The sequence below is a fragment of the Aptenodytes patagonicus genome, chromosome 2 (genome assembly GCF_965638725.1).
Source record: "Aptenodytes patagonicus chromosome 2, bAptPat1.pri.cur, whole genome shotgun sequence".
Taxonomy (NCBI): domain Eukaryota; kingdom Metazoa; phylum Chordata; class Aves; order Sphenisciformes; family Spheniscidae; genus Aptenodytes; species Aptenodytes patagonicus.
The window spans coordinates 44,443,722-44,464,351 of NC_134950.1; the positions used below are offsets into that span (position 1 = coordinate 44,443,722).

Sequence of the window (20,630 nt, forward strand, 5' to 3'; positions counted from 1 at the left end):
AAAGTGTGCTTACCAAAAGCTCAGATGCAGATGATTGCCAGCACTTTGATGCAGAAATTGCAGTTTACTGCTCAAAGTAATTGCAACAAAGAAGTCCCTCTGCAACAGCTAAGCATTTTTTCTATACCTAATAGTCCTTGTTGAATCATTGTTAAAAATGGAATGAAAATACGTAGAAAGAAGCAATGATTCAAACTCCATAAAAGGTACCCTCCTGTCTATTAACAGTTCTACAGGTGCCTACCTGTTTGAGCAATCCTGAAGACACAGTTGCCTGAGTCTTGGGAGGATCTGAGCTCCTCTTTACATTTATTATTTTTGTAAGGCTGAGCACTGCCAGTTAGCTTCATTACATAGCTGCTGGGTGGGAACAGGATGCATTTTAAAATTATTTCAGAAAAAAGGGAGACTGTGTTTACAATGCGTGTTTTGATCTGCCATGGTATGGAAGTGGGGATGTGGTTACATGCTGCATATAAATAAGGTAAAAGATTATAGATAGACCTTTGGTTCCTTAGGAGGTAAGAGACAGATGACTGCAAATTCAGCTTAAATGACAAATAGATAGTAAGTTATTTGCATATTTCAGGTAATTCACTTTATTTAGTATGGTTTGTTGGGTTTGTTTCATTTTAGTTTGACAGAACACTTAGTAAAGAGCATACCTTTCCTCGCAGTTTGGAATACCCTCTGCTTGGAGTTCGTGAGATGTTCTCCTTGCTCGCTCTTCGTCTTGATTTCTAACGGTAAGACTGCAAGGTAGCAAGCAAAATTTTAGTCAGCTTTATAAAGGAATGGGCTGAATGCACACCAGACGCTTTTCCTCCGATATTTAAAAAAAAAAAAAAATCAGCTAAAAGGACATAAGCTAACAGTAGCTACATTACCCATAGTTACACTCTGACATTAGTTTTACAGTTGTTTAAACTTGGCAAATGTTAACATAGCTGAACACTGTTCAATATTGTATCACATAGACTTTCTGTACAGGGATCACAGATTCATAGAATATCTCAAGTTGGACGGGACCCATAAGGATCATCGAGTCCAACTCCCTATATATATGTATACACGAGTGTGTGTGTATATATATATGGGATATATATGTATACATATATGTATACATGAGTACCCTTTATCACACACCAAATCAGTTCTCCATTGACGCTTATTATACTGTGTATGTTTGATGCAATGTTTTTACTTAAGTTAGGCTTGATGCACTGGTTTTATGTGAGTTAGATTTCAAGGTTGGTTTTGGTTTTTGGTTTAGTTTTTTTTCCTCCTTGGCTATTTTTTTTTTATCCATAGGGCACGATGAGGGCCAAGACTCTGGTTTAGAATGGTGATACCGTGTTACAAGAAAGCCAGAGTTCAGAAGATGGAGTGCAACTTTTAAGCAAGCTAGACACTTCCGTGTGTGGTGTTCAAAGTGTAAGCATCTTTCGGAGTTCAGGTGTAGGTGTAGCTAGATTGTGTGGTAATTGTTCGCAACTTTAAGAAAGTGCTAGTGTATGCTTCAAAATGTGAGGCCTGGAGCAAAAAGAGCAGATACACCATTACTGAATATCGTTTTGAGTATGTCTGGAAAACAGTATTAGCTTGTTTGTAGATTAAAGGAAAAATAAATGTTTGCTGCCATCACTAGTGATCACTGAGAGAGAGTTTTTCATGCCCCCTGGAAGGGTGGGTAGCTGTCAGCTCCCGCTGCTTTTATCAAATGTTAATTTGAATAACTGTCTTTTTTAAACTAGTTTTTAAAAATTCCTTTTGTAGTTGCAGGTGATTCTTTTTCTCTTGAGACTGAATTTGAGAATATACATATTTTCTTTTAGGGAATGGGGACTACGTTCCAATTCATAGGCTTTCATAGTTTAGTGAGAAATGCACGCGCATACACGCACATACATTCATACAATCTGTGAAGCTGCTTAAAATTCGTCAAGAGGAAAAGGTCCCGGTGAATTATAACCTGTAACTTATATGAAACGGGTCCTCCAGCTGAAGTAAAGCAACACAGTTATAACTTCTAGGAAAATATCAAACTCAATTTCTTCATTTGTATCTTACCTTTCTTTAATGCTACTGTTGTAACAGTTTTGTTGCTTTAATTCTTAAGAATCTCATTTATCACTAGCAAGGCTTTTTGTTAAACCAGTTGATTTTTCTTTCTTTTCTTCCTTCTAAACTCATGGCTTTGTCTTATTTGCAGCGTTACTATTTACTGGTTATCTCCTCTTGCTCTTTCCAGTGTTAGTCCATAATCTGCAGAGACCTTCTTGGAGGATGGAGAACTGAAATGTTTTAAGGCTTGAGGAGTGGCTGGAGGTTGGCAACAGAGAATAGAGATGCTTTTCTCTTTGCCAAGGCAGTCCATGCACTGAAGAGGTAGGGAAGCTTGCCTCTTGCTAAGCTGGAGAGCAGTTGTTGCAAACACATTTTTTTTCTGTAACATCTGAACCATACATGCAAACCAATGAACTGTTTCAATTCAGCTTTTCAGGAAAAAAAAGCATGTAGTTAATGTTAGTTCTCTATTCTTTTGGACTGTATAGGTCTCAGTCCTTTACTACCCTTTTAACCAGTGATTCTGGCCTTTTTTAATATGAAAAGTGATATGTTGTGTATTCCTCACACACAGACAAGAAGTGATATGCTTGTCAGAGTTATTTTTGGGTTGAGGGGAAGCGACAGATCCAACAGAAAGGATTACAGTCTTCACAGGATAATGCACAAAAGGGGAAAAAGACAAAAGAAATAACAAAAGCTTCCTTAAGAGAACATGACACACCTTAGAAAATGACTTGCAGGCAGGCTCTTTCCCTAGAAATGTACAGGTAAACAAAGAAAAGAGACTAGTGCAATACTGCATCTTCTCAGGATCTGGAAGAGTAACAGGCTGGAGGCTTGAGTTTTGGCTGTAGGAATGAACGCAGGCTCCGAGCTATTTCACCATTTCTTCATTCTAAATCTACTGTTAGGAGTATGCTGAATATTGGACGTTCAGCAACTCAGCTGCATGACTCCTGTAGACTGTTCTTTTTATTCCTATTCATAATTTTTCTGTTCAAAGTACTTGAGCTATTTTGAGGAAAGGCTCTATGAATAGGGAATATAAATAGCTTAATTACAGTTTGTTTTGCATTTCTTGCCACTAGAAAACAATTGTTCTCAAAAAAATCAGAAATTACTTTAAAGCTAAAACAAGCTGCTCTGTTTTGGAGCCTGTACTGGTTTCCCTGATGATTCTGAAATGCAAATAGGAATTTTAAGCATCATGAAATGTGGGTACTTTCACACACCCTATTGAGTAAATTGCTTTCTTTGAATTGTTTGAATAGTGGGATGCACAGAAAATGAGCATCCTGGAAAATATCAGGTAAAATGGCAGAAAAGCACTTTATCAACAATTTAAAAGATAAAATGCAAATTTTACGTACTCTGACTTAGTGTCAGATAAATGTGCCTTATTTTCTCCTTTTATGGAAAGACGTGTGTTTGTGTAATATGCAGCTCTAGACTGAGCCACTTGTGATTGCACCGGACAACTGTTCAGATGACACTGGAATTTGTATGGGATGCTTTAACATAGGTGCCATTCTGCAAGGTAGCAAACTCTGATCCTGCACAGGCACAGTACTTTAAACTCTTTAAACTCTACCTTAGTTTACCTCTAAGTACCAGCTGAAAAGCTTGGTAGGAACAGAGCCAGAGTACTTGGCATCTTGCAAAAAAATCCAAGCAGCCTTTTGTCCTTGCAGAATATTCACTATTTGCATTAGAGAGGGCAGAACTGGGTATCTCGGCTTCTGATGAGCTGAGTACCAATAGCAAAGGAATGATCAGCCTGCCCTTCCCTTGCCTTCTAGTCGTGTTCTCCGAAGCATTTGCTGCCAGCTGCTGTTGGAAAAAAATGATGGTGGAATAGATTCCTAGCCTGGCCTATAAGGTTATTTATGACTTCTTCCCTTCACCTCAGCGCCAGGTTTGCTTGCTCTGAAGTGTTTATGTGGTGGATAGTGTATTTATAAGAAGCACTCAGCTTGCTGTCAGTGTTTTGGTTGAACTCCTATGACTGTTTAAGACTTATTTTTTCTTTATTTCAATGCAAATTCTGGTCTCGCCCATTAATTAACACTTGGCCCCAAACAGATACAGGACTTTTGAGTATGGGAAGCTTTACTTCAGTTTTGAATAAAATCACTTGGATCTGGTGGAGCTGGTAAGAGAGAGAAGGTGAATACATAATTAATTTCAGGAATCGAGTGATTCCTTTTCCTCTTTTGCTTTGCTTCCCTGATGATAAATTTTCCTCCTTAACACCTTGTAACGGGAGTTGTTCTGAATTACGTTCTGCTTAACTCCTCATCTTCAGCAAAAACCCACAATGTTTAGTCTCTGATCCCAAGGACTAACTTCATGAGAATTGCAGGTGCCATGAGTTGGCAACACTAGTTAATGACAACAGATGCAGTTGCCTTCTAAACAAAAGAACAGTGCTGGGCACCTGGTTATTCACTTTCTGACCTACAAATTCTTCCACCTTCTCCTAACTCCATTTAACACAGTCTATGCTGCTTGTTAAGTCCCAGTCCTAAATCTAAAGCTGTTACATATTCTGGTATTGCTTTCAGTTTTTAGTGGAAGCCCTGGTGTGAAGCTCAAGGCTGAGGAGAACCAGTCCTGCATGAAACAGACCTTCCATTACACAGTATTGACAACAAAAATACAACAGAGATACGGTACAGAGATTTTTTTTTTTTTAAATCTGTTATTTCAATGGCAGGAAAAAAAAAGTCAACTGGAGTAGAAGGTTGTGTCTAAGTACTAGAGCACAGTCATCTCTCTTAGTCCCGGACTTGCAGAATTACCCAGGTGGTTTGTTTGGCTTATGTTGTCCTGTGCGCTGGCTATTACCTCCCTCCCCTCTCCCTCCCCTGCTATTCTGTTTCCCAGAGGCTTGAATGAGAGGGGTTACCACGAGCAGCTGCAGCAACAGCACCAACAAAAGCAGCAGGCATTGGACCCTCGATTTCCTGTGCTGTGCTGAGCCTGTGCAGCGCCTGGGGTCTCCTGGGTCGTAGACATCTGCCGTTTGCGCATCTCCGTCCGCTCTGATCCCATGGGCTGCAAGACAGCAAGAGAAGGGGGAAGTAAGAAACATTTCTCTTGTTATTTTTTTTTCCTTTTATTTGCTTTAAAAGTCTTACCAAGAACTGCTGAAGGCCACAGCTCCAAAGGAACTGAAAAGCTAAATGCTTGGGTTTTCCCCACAGCTCTTATGTGTTGAATCCTTTGGAAAATTCACTCATTTTATTTAAGTGCTGTGATGGAAGGCAAGTGGCTAATGAATTCTGCACATGGGTGGGAATACAAAGAGAGCGGTGATGGAGAGAGGAAAAGGTGGAAATGAGGGGTCTCAGAGAGCTGCAGCTCTTTGGACATATATATATATATATATGCCTATATAATGTAGTATATAAGCCTAGGAGCTGAAAAGGATTTCCTGAGGTTTTGACTTCAAGGTCAGTCCCAAAGAAAAGGTTATAGAATTGAGGTAGTTGGAGCCTCTTTCCCCCCCTCCCCTTTCTTTCCCTTCTGTCTTTCTCTTGATTAGCCAACGCACAGACTTAGTGATGCTTGAGTGAGACACCTGAGCTCTCTTGAAAATCTGGCCTTTGGTGAGTGTTGGGGATGTCTCAAACCTGCTGGTTGCCCTGTAGCAAAGGGGAAGGGCCAACGCTTATCTGTCCGCTATAGGTCTGACTGCCACAGTATTTTAAAATGTTTTTCTCTCAAGAAGGAATCAAGTGCTGCTTTGAAGATGAAGAATTACTTGTGGAGAAAACACATGACTATGCAGCATTAAGATTTAACATCCAGGTTTTTGATCGCCTCCCCCAGCTGAAGACAGCACGAAACAATTTTTGGTGGAAGCACTGGTTGTGGTTTTTCAACTGGTCTGGGAAACCTTTTTGGAGCCCGAATTCCGCAGATTGTGCAGAGAAGTGGTGTTAATGAAATGACAAGTCCCCTTGAAGTCCCTGTCCCTTTCTGACCTATCTCTCTATGAGCTTCAAACTTGCTCTACAGCACTTAATAAGGCTCTATTATGCTGAGGGTTGTGCCATACCAAAGTGACAGATGTAGATTAAATATAGATAGATATAGATGAAATACAGATGAAACGCCAGCTTGTACCAAGAGGAGTACGTCTTTCTTCATTTTGATTGTATTTGATTTTTGGATACATAAATAGTCATCTTCCTGTGTCACGAGATCCCTTTGTGTGTAGGTTTTTTCAGGTTGCTAAACCTTTTGAGGCCATGACAATTGTAGGGGAACTAAAATGAGCTGCTACAGATTTTGAGTTCTTTGTTTCAAGTCTGATATTAAAGTATCAGTAAAAAATCTGATGAGCCAAATACTGGAGGGTTAAAAGTTGCCTTCCTTTCTAAAATGTTTAGCCAGGTTTAGGAAATACTATTCTTGTAACTTGCGGGAGAATGCACAGACGATGTCATGGACTCGACAGGTGTCAGAAGAAAGGAGATTATTTTAGCAGAGTGCAGCATTAAATTGTGCTGGATTTTTTTCTGCTGAATTTGTTTCTCTCTTATAGAGCTTAATAGTTTTTGTTTTTGTGAGAACCACCCACTCTCCCAAGAGCAAAATGCACGACATGCTGAGCAGAAGATGCACCTGTTTTGCAGGAGGAATAAAATATAAGAACAACAGTACAGATAGAAATGATAACCCATTTTGTAACTCTGTAGACCTAATCTGACAAGCAATACCTAAATGTCCAGAAGTAGAAAATCAGAAAAAGAACATAGCTTCCAAAAACCCACAACCTTTCTCGTTTCAAAATGTGGAAGAATAAATGTGAAATGTAGAATACATTTGTAGATTCAGGTTTCTTTCCTTCAGAGTTTCAAATCCATAGGAATAGAACGAACCCCTCAGTATTAATTTCCTTCTAGATACCTATACTTCTTAAAATAAAGTATTTTCATATATTGATTAGGAAGTGATTGCAAATAAAGCATTATTGGAATGATAATACATCTAACTATTTCAGGCTTCTTTGGACAGTAGACAATTATTATTGATTAGAAAAGTGTAGCTTGGATTCAGATATGTGCAGTTTATATAGCCTAATCCATCCAGCCTTACTTTTGTTTTATGTGGCTAGTTCATGCATTCATACCTCTAATCCATATTACAATTGAACTGACAGTGCTCTGAGCGGAAAAGCTGGTTCCTGTTTGTTTTTTTTCCAAGGAGAAAGGTAAAGGACGGTGGAAATAGGAAGAATACACTCTTCCTCCCCATCTCATCCCGCTCGGGCTTAATTCAAAACATCTTTCTGGATTCACTGTTACCATTTCAGGTGATTCTTCAGAATTGTTCTTTGACATCTTTAATGCAAGGGAAGAGTAAGTAAGTAGCTGTATGGCAAAAAACTGCCCGGCAGCATTACATTCTCTGTTTCACTTGTGAATCATACACCTTAGAAGTTTTCTGGTACTATAGGTTTTTATGAATGTTCATCGTTGCATGATTTCTCACACAGTTTACGGAAAATGAAGGATTGAGCAACACAAAAATTCAAGACGCATTTTTTCAGATTAAATGATGCATTTTCATTTTTATTTGGCAGATGTATACAAACCTTCTTATCGAATAAGCAAGTAGTTTTTGGTCATTTATGTGATGAAGATTTGTTTTGAAAGCTATTTTTAGCAGCTAAAGCATGCTTTCATGATAGCAGAGCTGTATTAGAGTAATGGAAATAGGAGGAGGAGGACTGGACTATATCTGTCGGCTTAAAGACAGCCCAAGCTTTTGAATTACAGAGCTGTTCAGTGATTATCATGCATGTATTTCCTGTGGCAATTGACAGTCATATTGTACATTCAGTAGAGGTCTGGAGTGGATCACAAACTAGTTAGGATGTGACTTTCAGCAGTGTATTAGCAGGAATACTGTGGTATTACAGGAAGTAACATGCTCCTCTGTGCAAGTACTATGGGTATCGCATTCCAAGAAAGATAGAGCATCTATCTAAACATCTAACAAGATGTTTACACAGATAAATTGTAGGAGTTTGGGTTGTTAATCTAGAAAGGGGAACTGAGAAGCATGTTGATCTTCTGGTCAGCAAAAGGTTATGATGTTCTATTGCTCTCTGTTCCTTTCAGAGATAAATAATGAGTTAGCCTGGGCGAAATAAAATCTAGGCTCGATTTTACAGCATAGCAAGGTAGAGAGCTGAGTAGTGGTGCAGGTTATTACAAGGTTGTAGAAACTCCTTTGGCATAGATAGTATTAAGACCCATAAGACAAAAACATATCAGGCTGGTCCAGGTTCACAGAACAAGCAATGAGTAAGTCCATCCCAGCATTGTTTTTCTAACTTCATTCTTCCCTGCCTTTTTATTTTATTTTATTTTTAATGCAGCTCTGGCTCTAAACCAAACTGTCGTTAAGCACATCGTTCTATATACCCTTCTACCTGGGCCAACTCCCCTTGGCCACGTAAGAATGATTAATCTGCAGAAGTGGATGTCTTACATTAAAAGTCAAGGCTTTTGTGGTTCATCCTCTAACCCGAATTGCAAAATAAAGTTAAAATGTTCATGTTTGCAGCACAATTTGTTGCAAATGTATATCCCAGTCGTGATTGTGCTGAGACTGTGTAATGCCAGACATGAGGCCTGAACACACAGTAAGACATAGGCTCTGCCTAAAGGATATGTCATAATTTCATATGTATATTCATGGATATATACTCGCTTTCTAGATTTCTTTGCTTTTTAAAAAAAAGATGCGATTAAAACAAAAAAAGGTAAACCACAAACCCTGCAATTTTGCAGCTGTGCATGGTGATACAAGAAGTTTACCACGAGGTCCCTATCTGCTGCTTTTGCTCTCCCATAAACTGCTCCTTGGCTGGAATAGAGGCAAAGGCACAGACACTGAGTTTGTGCAAGTCATCTAAGGATTAATTTTCAAAGAAAAGTACCTTGAAAAGCATTGAGACTATCCAAGTATGACTGTACACGGGGAAGTATAATGATCATGGAAGGCGTATGGAAAAAAAGTCATAGAGACGAAGCAAGTTGTCGGAGATCATGCAGTGAGCTAATGACAGAGCTACTAACGGGATGCAAACAGAAAAGCCTTTTTTTATGTCTGTAGTTGTTTTTCTGCTACCTCTAGTATATTCCATATTTCACTATGGGTCATCGAAGTTCTCCATCACACTTCGCTGCTTCTTGCTGCAGCCACCATAGCTGTGCAATGAGCCTTTCCAGACAACCGCTCAAATTGCTGTTTTGAGTTGTGCTGTGTGTAGGAATGGGCAGTAGATTTATCAACAACTCCAGTGAATATTATTTGTAGGAATTTACAAAATTCCTTGCTTCTTTACAGTACAACCCACATTAGCAACAATTTAAACAATTGCTTGACTGACTTGCAGATCTGTGGGAGTGGAGGTGGCTATTTTTTTGCCTTCAGTAGACTTCAGGTGCTCGGGGCAAAAAGGAGAGCGTTTTTTTTAGACCTCCCAATAAAAAGGCCTTCTGTTCATATAATGTCATGGTTGTTAATTTGGGACATCAGATGGTCTGACTGGGTCATGCAGTAGCTGTAAAACCAATTAGAAAAATGTAGTGCCTGTGTTCTTTGCATCAATGATGAGACTAACAGTACGTATTAGTTGAAGAATTATTCACCTGTGGATCCTACTGCTGTAGTGCATGGTACCAGTAATTGGTGACCTCTTCAAGTTTATTATCCCGCAGTATTAAGCCGAAGAGCCTCAACCAACTGTAATCAAAAGCAGTGGAAGTGTGACTGCTAACTTTGCAAGAGGGCTTTCCTTATTTTCTAGACTGATATTGTGGCTGATCAGGTTGGTTTGATAATGAAAAATCTGAATCATCAACAGCATTTTGAGCTAATCGCTTACCTTAACGTTGTTAAAGGGAATGACATGTTGATACTTAACGTTTAGCTAAATATTTTTCTTTCCCTGTCCTAGCTGAGAATACATTCGGCAGACCCACAGGTGGTGGAGCGGGGAAGTAGGATAAGAGGCACATGGGTATTGCTCCCCCGCCAGCTGCTGCGTTTCATAAGTAGCATAAGAGGTGGCCTCGACTTGTCCCCACAGCCTGACTGTGATGCTTAAATAATGATCTCTGTTTTCTTAAACCAGTAGGATGATGTTGCAGAGAAATGCATGTACAGAGCTGGGCAGGGAAAACATCAGTTGTAGCAATCAGTTGGAAGACTCTGGAGCTCGAGGAGCCCTGAGAGCTGAAGTGTGTATACAAGTAAGTGTGTTCAAGGGTGAGGGATAGTTCAGAGCTATTATTTGGCTGTAGAATGAAAGGTGCATTCCTGAGGAAAACAAGGTGTACAGCCATCCTCCTACACCTGGCGCTGCCAGGTACATCACTCAAATCTGACAGGAGGCTGTTTTTTAGTCAATAGGGCATTGAAGCGGGAAAGAACCTGCGATTGAACTGGACAGATTTCTCCTCGTAGAGAAATTTTATAATGCGGTTAGAAAAAAATGTGCCTTTTCTGTAAACATCAGTGCAAACGTTCTTCCATCAGCCAAAATATTCTGTTCCTTATTACCAGATGTGCACTTTGAAAATGGCAATCGGTAAATACAGCTGCTTGTCACACCAGCCTCCCAGGACAGTTGCTTATTTGGTCAGCTGACACTCTGAAAGAAAACCAAGATTGAGGTGTTCTTTCTAAGGTTTTCAGCTTGCATGGCATGCAATTAGTATCTGATTTTAAATGGATTTTTTGCTGGCCAGTGTCAAGTACTTTCTGTTTTATTTCCCTGGACAATCAAATATAAGTATGTCCATCAACAAAGAGGACGTTTTCTTTGGAACGTCAAGATCTCGTCGTGATGAGAGAAAATTCCATCCTAGTTTTTATACATTAGATTTTGAAGTATTAATGCTGATTACATGTAGTGTGCGTCAAATTTTCAACTGCTGAAAAACTACATCACTTCGCTATGGCCAGGATTTATGGCTGGGATTTTTACCAGCTGAGGATCTGATCTGGTACTTGTATTTATGCTGCAGAGAAAAGTGACTTCATATCTTGGGTTGGACTTAATACCAGGTGGTGCTAAGCAGAGGTGTTATGAATTGTCCAAAACCAACATCTCACAGGTTCAAGCTCAAATTACTGCTCTGTTTTGGGGATTTTTAAGTCACTTGGGTAGTCACACTGAGCTCTAGTGCTTTCCCTCTTTAAGATCCAGGCAACGTTATATTGCTTCTTCAAGGTAAGAGAGGAAGGTCCAGGAGGAGAACTTACCTCTGAGCCCCAATGGAGGGATTAATCAACCTACTTTGTGACACTTTTATCCCCTAATACACCTGGATTTCAAAAACCTCGGATGCTCCCTGGTCTCTTCTTCTTGTTTAATTCCCTATTACCTTAAACTGCCTTACTAGGTTGCTGTACTACAAGAGAGATCCATACCCTAAAATTGGCCTCACTGAGGAAGAATAAGCCAATAAAAAATTGCTTTTCTTTCTCTAGGTTATCTCCCTCACACCAGAATGGAAATTTCACTGCTTTAAACTCCCTGTGCTTCCTTTATCTTCTCAGATTTCCAGACCTCTCAGAAGTTGCTATGAGAATGAACAAACTGTGTGAGAACCCTCTGTGCTGGATGCTCTCTGCACTTTGAGAACTGGGGTCTGCCTTCTCTGTCCCCACCATCTGGAGCAGATATGTGCCTTGTTTGAAAATGGGTTTGAGAAGAAAACACAGGGGATTTAAAAACCGGAGGTGGACCGCTGTCTTGTACATGTTTTTTAAGGAATCCAGAAGTACTTTTAGGCTACTAATGGAATGAGGTGAGATACCTTTAACCAAAAGACTTCAACCTCTACCATCTCCTGCGTTGTTTAAGCCCAGCCTGGGTATAGTTTTAGCCAATTGCTGGATATAACATGAAATATATCTCTGTGTCCAATTATATCAGTTTGACTGCCCAAAGTAATGACAGCGCTATCGAAGACACCTACGTCTGCTTGGTGAGGGCTTGGGTAGCCATAATTTAATAGAAAAAATAGGACTTTCTGGTTCATATGGATAGGGAAAGACTAAAAGGTGCTATTCTGCTGGTTCATGGGTAGTCAATTGGATCTGATTTTGCTAATATCAAGTCACTGTGGGGAATCCAGTCCTTGAACAGGACAGTCAGTCAGTGTCCAGATGGCAACAGGAGTTTCTGTTGCAAAGGTCCTTGTAGTGGTGGTGTTGGCTGGACCAGATGAGACTCTCTACATTGTGCTTTACTGCACAGTTCTTACATCCAGCTGGCCCGTGCTCCTTGGGACCACTCCAGCACACGCATGATCCATCCCTAGTGATTATCTTGAGCTACATACAAAATGTCTCCTAACTACCTAAATTGTGTGCAAAAGACTGTTCTACACGATCATTTCCTGCATCTGCAGGAAGTTTCTTCTGACTACTCACAAGTGACTGGCTACTTACAAGTCTCCTCTGACTGCCTGCAATCTGTGCAGAGTTGGATCAATTTTGCAGCCTTGGAGTCTCTGGAAGGGCCGCATTCTCCACTCCAGCTGTTAATCAGCACATTGAAACATAAAAAACTTGTCTAGGCACAGCAGGTCCTGCCTGGAGGAATCCACAGAACTGTCCAAATCCCGCATGGAGAGCACCAATTAGTCAAATGCTTAATTGAGAAAGGGGAGTGGGAGTTGAATTCATAGAATCATAGAATCATTAAGGTTGGAAAAGACCTCTAAGATCGAGTCCAACCGCCAACCCAACACCACCATGCCCACTAAACCATGTCCCTAAGTGCCGCATCTACACATCTTTTAAATACTTCCAGGGATGGTGACTCAACCACTTCCCTGGGCAGCCTCTTCCAATGTTTAACCACTCTTTCAGTAAAGAAATTTTTCCTTACATCCAATCTAAACCTCCCCTGGCACAACTTGAGGCCATTTCCTCTCGTCCTATCGCTAGTTACTTGGGAGAAGAGACCGACACCCACCTCGCTACAACCTCCTTTCAGGGAGTTGTAGAGAGCGATGAGGTCTCCCCTCAGCCTCCTTTTCTCCAGGCTGAACAACCCCAGTTCCCTCAGCCGCTCCTCATAAGACTTGTTCTCCAGACCCCTCACCAGCCTCGTTGCCCTTCTCTGGACACGCTCCAGCACCTTGACGTCCTTCTTGTAGTGAGGGGCCCAAAACTGAACACAGTATTTGAGGTGCGGCCTCACCAGGGCCGAGTACAGGGGCACGATCACTTCCCTACTTCTGCTGGCCACACTATTTCTGATACAGGCCAGGATGCCATTGGCCTTCTTGGCCGCCTGGGCACACTGCCGGCTCATGTTCAGCCGGCTGTCAACCAACACCCCCAGGTCCTTCTCTGCTGGGCAGCTTTCAGCCACTTTTCCCCAAGCCTGTAGCGCTGCATGGGGTTGTTGTGGCCGAAGTGCAGGACCCGGCACTTGGCCTTGTTGAACCTCATACAATTGGTCTGGGCCCATCAATCCAGCCTGTCCAGGTCCCTCTGCAGAGCCTTCCTACCCTCGAGCAGATCAACACTCCCGCCCAACTTGGTGTCGTCTGCAAACTTACTGAGGGTGCACTCAATCCCCTTGTCCAGATCATTGATAAAGATACTGAACAAGACCGGCCCCAGTACTGAGCCCTGGGGAGCACCACTTGTGACCGGCCACCAACTGGATTGAACTCCATTCACCACAACTCTCTGGGCCCGGCCGTCCAGCCAGTTTTTTACCCAGCGCAGAGTCCACCTGTCTAAGCCGTGAGCCACCAGCTTCTCTAGGAGAATGCTGTGGGAGACGGTGTCAAAGGCCTTGCTGAAGTCCAGGTAGACCACATCCACAGCCTTTCCCTCATCCACTAGGCGGGTCACCTGGTCATAGAAGGAGATCAGGCTGGTCAAGCAGGACCTGCCTCTCATGAACCCGTTGGCTGATCCAAATTGATCAGCTTGTCTCTGGTTGGTTCACTGTTTCAAGTCAATCTAATGTAGCACCTATGCAGCTGCCTAGGTGCGGTGTTTCTGGATCTCCCAGGGAGAGAGAGGTCCTTCTCTATATAATGATAACAACAAGTTTAGTCCATTATAAAAATGTCCCTAAAAAGCAATGAACCAAAAATAGAGGAAAAATAATGGCATGTGTTCTTGCTTCTTATCCAGCTAGATAGCATCTATGATTCATATAAAAAGTACATGCTCATATTACTGAATGCTAATAAATAATTAAAAAAAAAAAAAAAATCCAGGGATTTAAGCAAGCATCTGAAAAGCTACTTGTGACAATAGCGGAAAAACTACTGTATACCTTAAGAGTAACGTTGAGGTACTGGAATAAGTATGTCTGTCATACTTTTTCCACTCCAAGGAATGCCTATCTGACATTCAGATTATGAGGCATTTCTGTGTGTAGCCTTAGGAACGCAAAGGAGTGTGAAGGTCAGGAATGAAAATTATTTCCCTGGTTAAAAGCACCTCAGATGATATTTGGCTTATTTGTAACATTTATAGTATTTGCTAATCTGTTAGTAGAAAGGTGGGCCACCAAGAAAATAGCCTTCCCAAAGGAGGAATATTTAAAGTCTAAGCCACAAATGTCAAATTTAAAAACAAAACAAAACCCCAATCAAATTAAAAAAACCCAACACCCAAACACAAGAATACATAAAAAGAAGAGTACAGACAAAGCCTTTATACTTTTATCCTCATTTTCTGCTACAGCACAATGGCATCTTCTCAGCTCAAAGTACAAAGATTCTATTACTTAAACATAATTACTTAAACATAATGTGTACTCCTTGTACACGTTACAATTGGGCAGGTGTGCAAGCCTTAACTTGTGCTTAACTTGGGTCCGATTGCACGGCCACAGCATGATGCTTTCACGGTAACCACACGGCCTGCGAAGGCCTGTGCCGTAACGCTAGCTGACAGCCAGTTGGAGTGAGTGCACAGATGTGGATCATCATAGTCCAGTTATTTTTCAGTAAATACTTCGGACCCGATCCAAACTCCATTAAAGCAATGAAAACCACCTATGGGTTTCAGCGAGCTTTAGGTGAGGGTACGTAACTCTCGCAGTTGCTGCTCTCCCTTTGGATCCCCCCAATAATGATAACCAGTGAGTTGGAAGAAAGAGATTCTGTCCTTGCCTACTAATGTCGGAAGAGGCTTGCAACTGGGGTCGAGCTCAAAGACAATCTCCAAAATCTGTATTTTTATTAATTTAGAAATACTTGGGGCTGCAACATACTCCCACTGAAGCCTGTGGCAGTTTATTGTCAACTGAAATACGAACAGGAAACTCAATGCTCATGCCTCTTCCTCTTCATTGACAAATTTGACACACAGACTTTCTGCATTAAGCAGCGCACTATTTTAGATAGAGAAGAATTATAACATATGTTAATGAGCTCACCCACGCATATGCACATGCTTTAGGCATAGTTATTGGATTGCCCACTTAGTGAGTTAAGAGCAAGAGCTCTTGGGAAGTTTTTTTTGTATAATTGGAGATTTGGCATCTTGTAGGGTGACTGGAACAGTTGAGAGTTTACGAATGCAAGACAGAGGTTAGCAGAGAGGAGACCGGCAGCCACACAGAATAAAGCGGCTTCTTATGTCACTGCTGCGCCCCAGTCTGTCAAAGGCTTAAGTGGATAAAATTGCAAGAGAAAGTAGTATCCTTCTATAGTTTAAATAGGGGATGCTTTTATGTCAAATGTCCAGAAATTGAGTGCCTTTACCTGTTTTATTTAATTTATTTCTCCAGAGGAGCAGCAGCTCAGAGGAGTTGGGTTCCTCTATTCAGATTAAAGCATTGCTTTACATTTCAAAAGGAATGGCTGAAAATGTATCACACCCACGTAGTAACAGGTAATGGTGCCTTGATCATGTCACCCCTAACTGAGGTCTTTGTCTACCAAGGGCTTAGATGTCTTCTGCTCCTTTTTCTTTGCTATTTAGTGCTGCATGTTTGGCTGCCAGATCAGCCCGCTGTCTGCAAAAAACTTCCTGCACTGAAGTATTTTTCTGAGTCAAATCTGACTTTCTTGTTAAGAAACGTAGTTACTTGGGGTTTCAGTTGGATTTTTGTGTATTTTTTTTGAAGAAGGATGTCCTATATCTCCTCTGGTAATATTGTAAAGTATTTCTTTACTTTGGATTTTATCATAAGAGACTTCACTGAAAATGTTACTCTAACATGCAATTTGCAGGGTCACTTTCTGTCATTATTTCTCCTATAATACGGGAAAAACATGAGGGAATTTTTTACCAGTTGCATAGAAAAAGCAACAAATGCAACCTGTCGCTCCAGTCCAGCCGTTTATGTGGGTGCTATGACAGTGGAGCAGTACGAATGCAAGAATGGATGTAACTTCATCCCATGCTGAGCCCCTTCACAAACCAGGTCATTGCAAACTGCAGTTAAGCTAAATCGGTGTCAAGTCCTTCTCCTCTGCACAGCCCAGACTGTCAGCATCCCTTGCCTTGTCTTCTGTGGCAGCTGGAGTCAGCCTCAGTGGATGTATGTCAGTTCACAGTGGCTGATCAGCTGTCTCGGAAGCAAAACCAAACAAAATAAACCCCAGGCTTCTCCAGTGTTGGGAGTTCTACCACTGCTTCAGCCCTGCTTTGGCTGGCTTTAATGTCAGAGGAAGGATTTGCTTCTAGTTATTTTCATGCAGCTCGCTTTAAAAAAAAATTCATTCAGCCTAATATTTTACAAACCTCTTTACTATGCAAACAGTGAAACCGGAGCACGTAGCAGATTGCTCTGCTCACTCCCATCATCTCCTACTGAGCGCTTGGTTGCATCGTGCTTAATTATGAATGGTCTCCAAAAAGCCCATTTTACTGTACTATGAAGTGACTCATATCACACAGACGCTCTGACAACTCGCGCTGGGTATTGGAGTCACATGGCGCTGCATTAGCCGGTGACTCATTTCATATGGTACTCGGTGCTGAGATCTGACTCATATCGAACTGTGCGAGGAGCTGACTGACATTGTACTGGTCTGAAAGCTGGTTGAATCGGGATGACTCACCCTGGAGTGCATTAAATAGTGATTCACATACCATTTCCTATTGATTCCGATTGTCGCGATTCACTTCTGATTGTACTACGCTGGCATCTGGCTGCTCTGGCAGGGTAGGCACCGTGGTAGCTGCCCTCTGCCTTGCGAGCTCGGCTGTAGTGCCAAATGGAGCGGTGTCAGCCGGGAGGAGTATTACCAACGTCAGTTTAAAGCTGAAGTAAGGTCAGAATTTGAGTTAGCACACTGTCATTTCGGTCATGACCCTCTCTGGATTTCTTTGCTTCACCTGGCTATGACAAATTTTGAAACATGCCTATGAACAGAAAGTTAAGAGTCGTGAACCTCTAGCTAAGAATACTCTGTTGCTTCTGAATGCTAGGAGATCTCGGCAGGTCTTGGAAATGCCGCGGCCTCCTTGGGATAGCTTTCAGTGACGAAAAGAGGGGGTGAATTTTTATAAGTGACTGAGTACTGGTAGTTGCCTGTGCTTCGGGTTCATCAACTTGTGACCTGGGCTCTGAGAGACGCACAAACCTTACACTCTGACAACTCCTTTCCAGTGCTTTAAGCTGAGCCCTCAAAAATCACTACTCTGAAAAATGCGCGCTGTTCTTTCCAAGGGATAAAGAGGTGTGTAACAGCCGAGGAGATGCTGCCATGATTAACTATTTGGGACCCGGAGTAAAGATACCAAAATAAGTATTGGGGGGGGAGGGGGGGTAGATAAGAAATTAAAGGGGAAATCAAGTAACTGTTCCCTCATCTTAGAGCATTTTATAAAACATAGTGCTAGTTCTACATTCAGTTGGCTTGAACGTGCTTGCTGATAGTGATTTTGGCGCTTCGTTTAGTTGAGCTAGTGGTTACTGGTTTTTGGTCCTGTAGTACAGCAGTAGCGGAACCGGCACGGCAGTACGTAGCTCCGCAGAGCGCTGGAGCTGATGGTCAGTTTGTGCAGTGGGCAGAGAGGGACAAGGAGACTCCTCACCATTACGTCATACCGACGGCACTGTACAAAAAGTTTTGATCTTACAGTTTTCAACAGCAAAAATGAAATAACGGAACGGTTGCATCAAGTAAATTACATCGGTATTAAATTGCTGTAATTCTTACTGGCACGTACAAGGATAATCTTATTTCACTTTCTGCGGTTGTGTCCAGTTTTCATCACCTGCTTTTTCTCACCTACCGACGTTAACTAACGACAGAGCCCGGGAAGAGCTCTTTCTCTCACCCGAGGATGCGTGATGTGGCAGGCTGATACTGGAAGAGTCTATATGGAAACGCTGGCTTGTTGCTACCCATCTCTCTAACTTTGCAGGGGAGCCGAGGGCCCCGACAACGGACGTGCCGCGGGACTCCCTTCACGAAGGGGCGGGGGGTGATGGATGCCACCTTATCTTCAACCTCACTCGTGAAAAGAGGAGGAAGGGCCCCCGGGAGCGCGGCGGGAGCCGAGCCGAGGTGTTACCTGCGTTGGGGCGAGGGAGGCGGCGCGGAGCGGGGCGCGATCCCGCCCCGGGGAGCGGCGGCGGCGGGGCCGAGTCCGCGGGGAGGGGTCGTGCCCTCGTTCCCGGGTCCGGGGGCATCCCGGTGCTACCCGGGCCCTGCGCTGGGGAGCCCGTGGGGAGGGACGGGGCGCTGCGAGCCCCAGCGCGGGGCGCTCCCGGCTGGCCGCTCCCGACCTTCCGGGAGACGGGGGGAAGCGCCTTTTGCGCCGGGTCCCTCCGGTTCCTCCCGGGGAGGGCGGCCGCGGCTCCTCGCCCGCCGCGGCCGCGGGGGCCGCCGCTGGCAGCGCCGCCCGTTCCGTGCCGTCCCGTGCCGTCCCGATGCACCCGGGGCGGGCCCGGCTGCGGCGCGGGGGTCGCGGCTGCCGGCGACGAGCCCGCGCCTGCCCGGGGCGCGGTGCCGCGGTGCCCGGCGGCCGCCACGCGGGACCGAGCGGTACTTACGGTGTCGGCGGCGGGGCCCCGCCGGGAGTCCTCGCCCGCTTCCCCTCCGGTAGCGGCGGGCTGGGCGCCCGGGGACGGCGGCTCGCCAGCCCCGCGCATGCGCCCGGCCCTCGCGGGCTCGTCTCACGGTGCCGGCCGCGGACGCGGGTGGGCTTCGCTCGCCGTGGCCGGAGCCGGCGGGAGCGGGGCCGGCAGCCCGCGCTCCCCGCCCCGGCCCCGGCACGACGGGGCGGGCTGACGACGGTCCGCCCCCGGCGAGGCGAGCACCGGGGGCCGCTGCGGCTCAGGGGCGGTTTGCAACGGGAGCAGCCGCCGCAGCGCCCGCACCGCGGCGGGGGGCTGGGGAGGGCGCGGGGGGAGCCATGGGGCCGGGGCCGGGGGCAGAAATGCCGGAGAAACCGGCGTGAGAGTGTACGTGTGTGAGTGAGTGAGTGTGTGTGCGCTCAGGGGAGGGGGTGGGAAGGGCTTGAGGAGGCGGCGATGCCGCCGCGGGGCTCGGTACTGGTGCTTTAATGTTCATAGATGCCTTAAATGAGAGCCGTGCTTATAAACCCGGGATTGGAGCACGCTTGCATTTTAAGTAACCGCAGGGATACACCTTCCCTCCCTCCGCCCCAGCCGCCTCCTGTCTTCCAGAGGCGCACAGCTCACCGCCGCCGGGCTCTCTCGGTTTAGTTCTCCCCTTTCAGCCGGGCACGACGTTACCCGGCTGCGGCAGCCGCGCAGGGCGGTCCCGGGGAAGGCGTGTGCCCGGCCCCGCGCAGGACGGCGGGCAGGGGCCGCCGGGCTCGGCGCTCACCCCGCTCCTCCGGGGCGGCCCTCTCAGCAGCGCCCTTCCCAGCACCGCCGCGTTTTGGGGACTGTCTCACCGATAACGTCCCGCCACCGCGACCCCCCAGGCAGTCCCAAACGCCGACTGCCGGGAGGGCGCAGCGCGCCCGTCGGCGGGACAAGGGTTAACGGGACGGCTGCGGCTGGCTTGTGTCACCGCCGTCCCCGGGCAGAGCGACACGGTCTTCCCGTGAAACCGAGACTGATCCGGTGCATGAACGCCCTGCACGTTCCCGGTTCCCGGAGCTGGGCTCCCGGTTACCGGGAGACCTGGCGGGCAGCCCTGCCGTCGGGGCTGCTCCCTTCCCGCCCGCGCACCGGATGCGGAGCACGGCGGCCGCAGGAGCCGCCTTGCTGGACTCAGCGGACCCGCGGAGCGATGGGGATGGCGGATAGGGAGCGGCGGGCTTTGCCTGCGGAGCCCGGGGCTCTCAGCCGGGGGAGCTCACCCCGCGCCCCCGAGACTCCCCCGCCGGTGCCGGCTGGGGGCACGTGGGCGGACAGCGGCTTCCCCGGTGCGGGGAGGAGGAGGAAGGGGCGGACGCGGCCCCACGAGCGGTACTCACGGCGCCGGGCGGCTTGGGGGCAGCGCGGGGCTGCGGCGGCGCGGCTCCGTGGCACGCCGGGCATCTCCGGCGCTCCGGGGGGAGGCGGCTGGGCGGCGGCGGCGCCGGGGCCGGGGCGGGGGCCGGCGGCGGCTCAG

General features: G+C 45.3%; 1 protein-coding gene across 3 annotated transcripts in view; it reads right to left on the reverse strand.

Annotated features, from left to right (window-relative positions):
* Positions 1–20,630, reverse strand: part of RGS20 (regulator of G protein signaling 20) — a 41,886-nt gene that overhangs the window by 3,011 nt on the left and 18,245 nt on the right. Inside the window, exons 1-3 of one of the 3 annotated variants that reach the window (XM_076329711.1) lie at positions 20,494–20,541; positions 4,979–5,127; positions 666–752 (exon numbers count right to left, since the gene is read on the reverse strand). In XM_076329711.1, the coding sequence (XP_076185826.1) occupies positions 666–752; positions 4,979–5,124 (233 nt within the window). In that variant the 5' untranslated portion in view covers positions 5,125–5,127; positions 20,494–20,541. Of the gene's footprint in view, positions 1–665; positions 753–4,978; positions 5,128–19,096; positions 19,200–20,493; positions 20,542–20,630 lie in introns of those variants that run through there. The other 2 variants (XM_076329710.1, XM_076329712.1) reach the window with 2 other exon arrangements.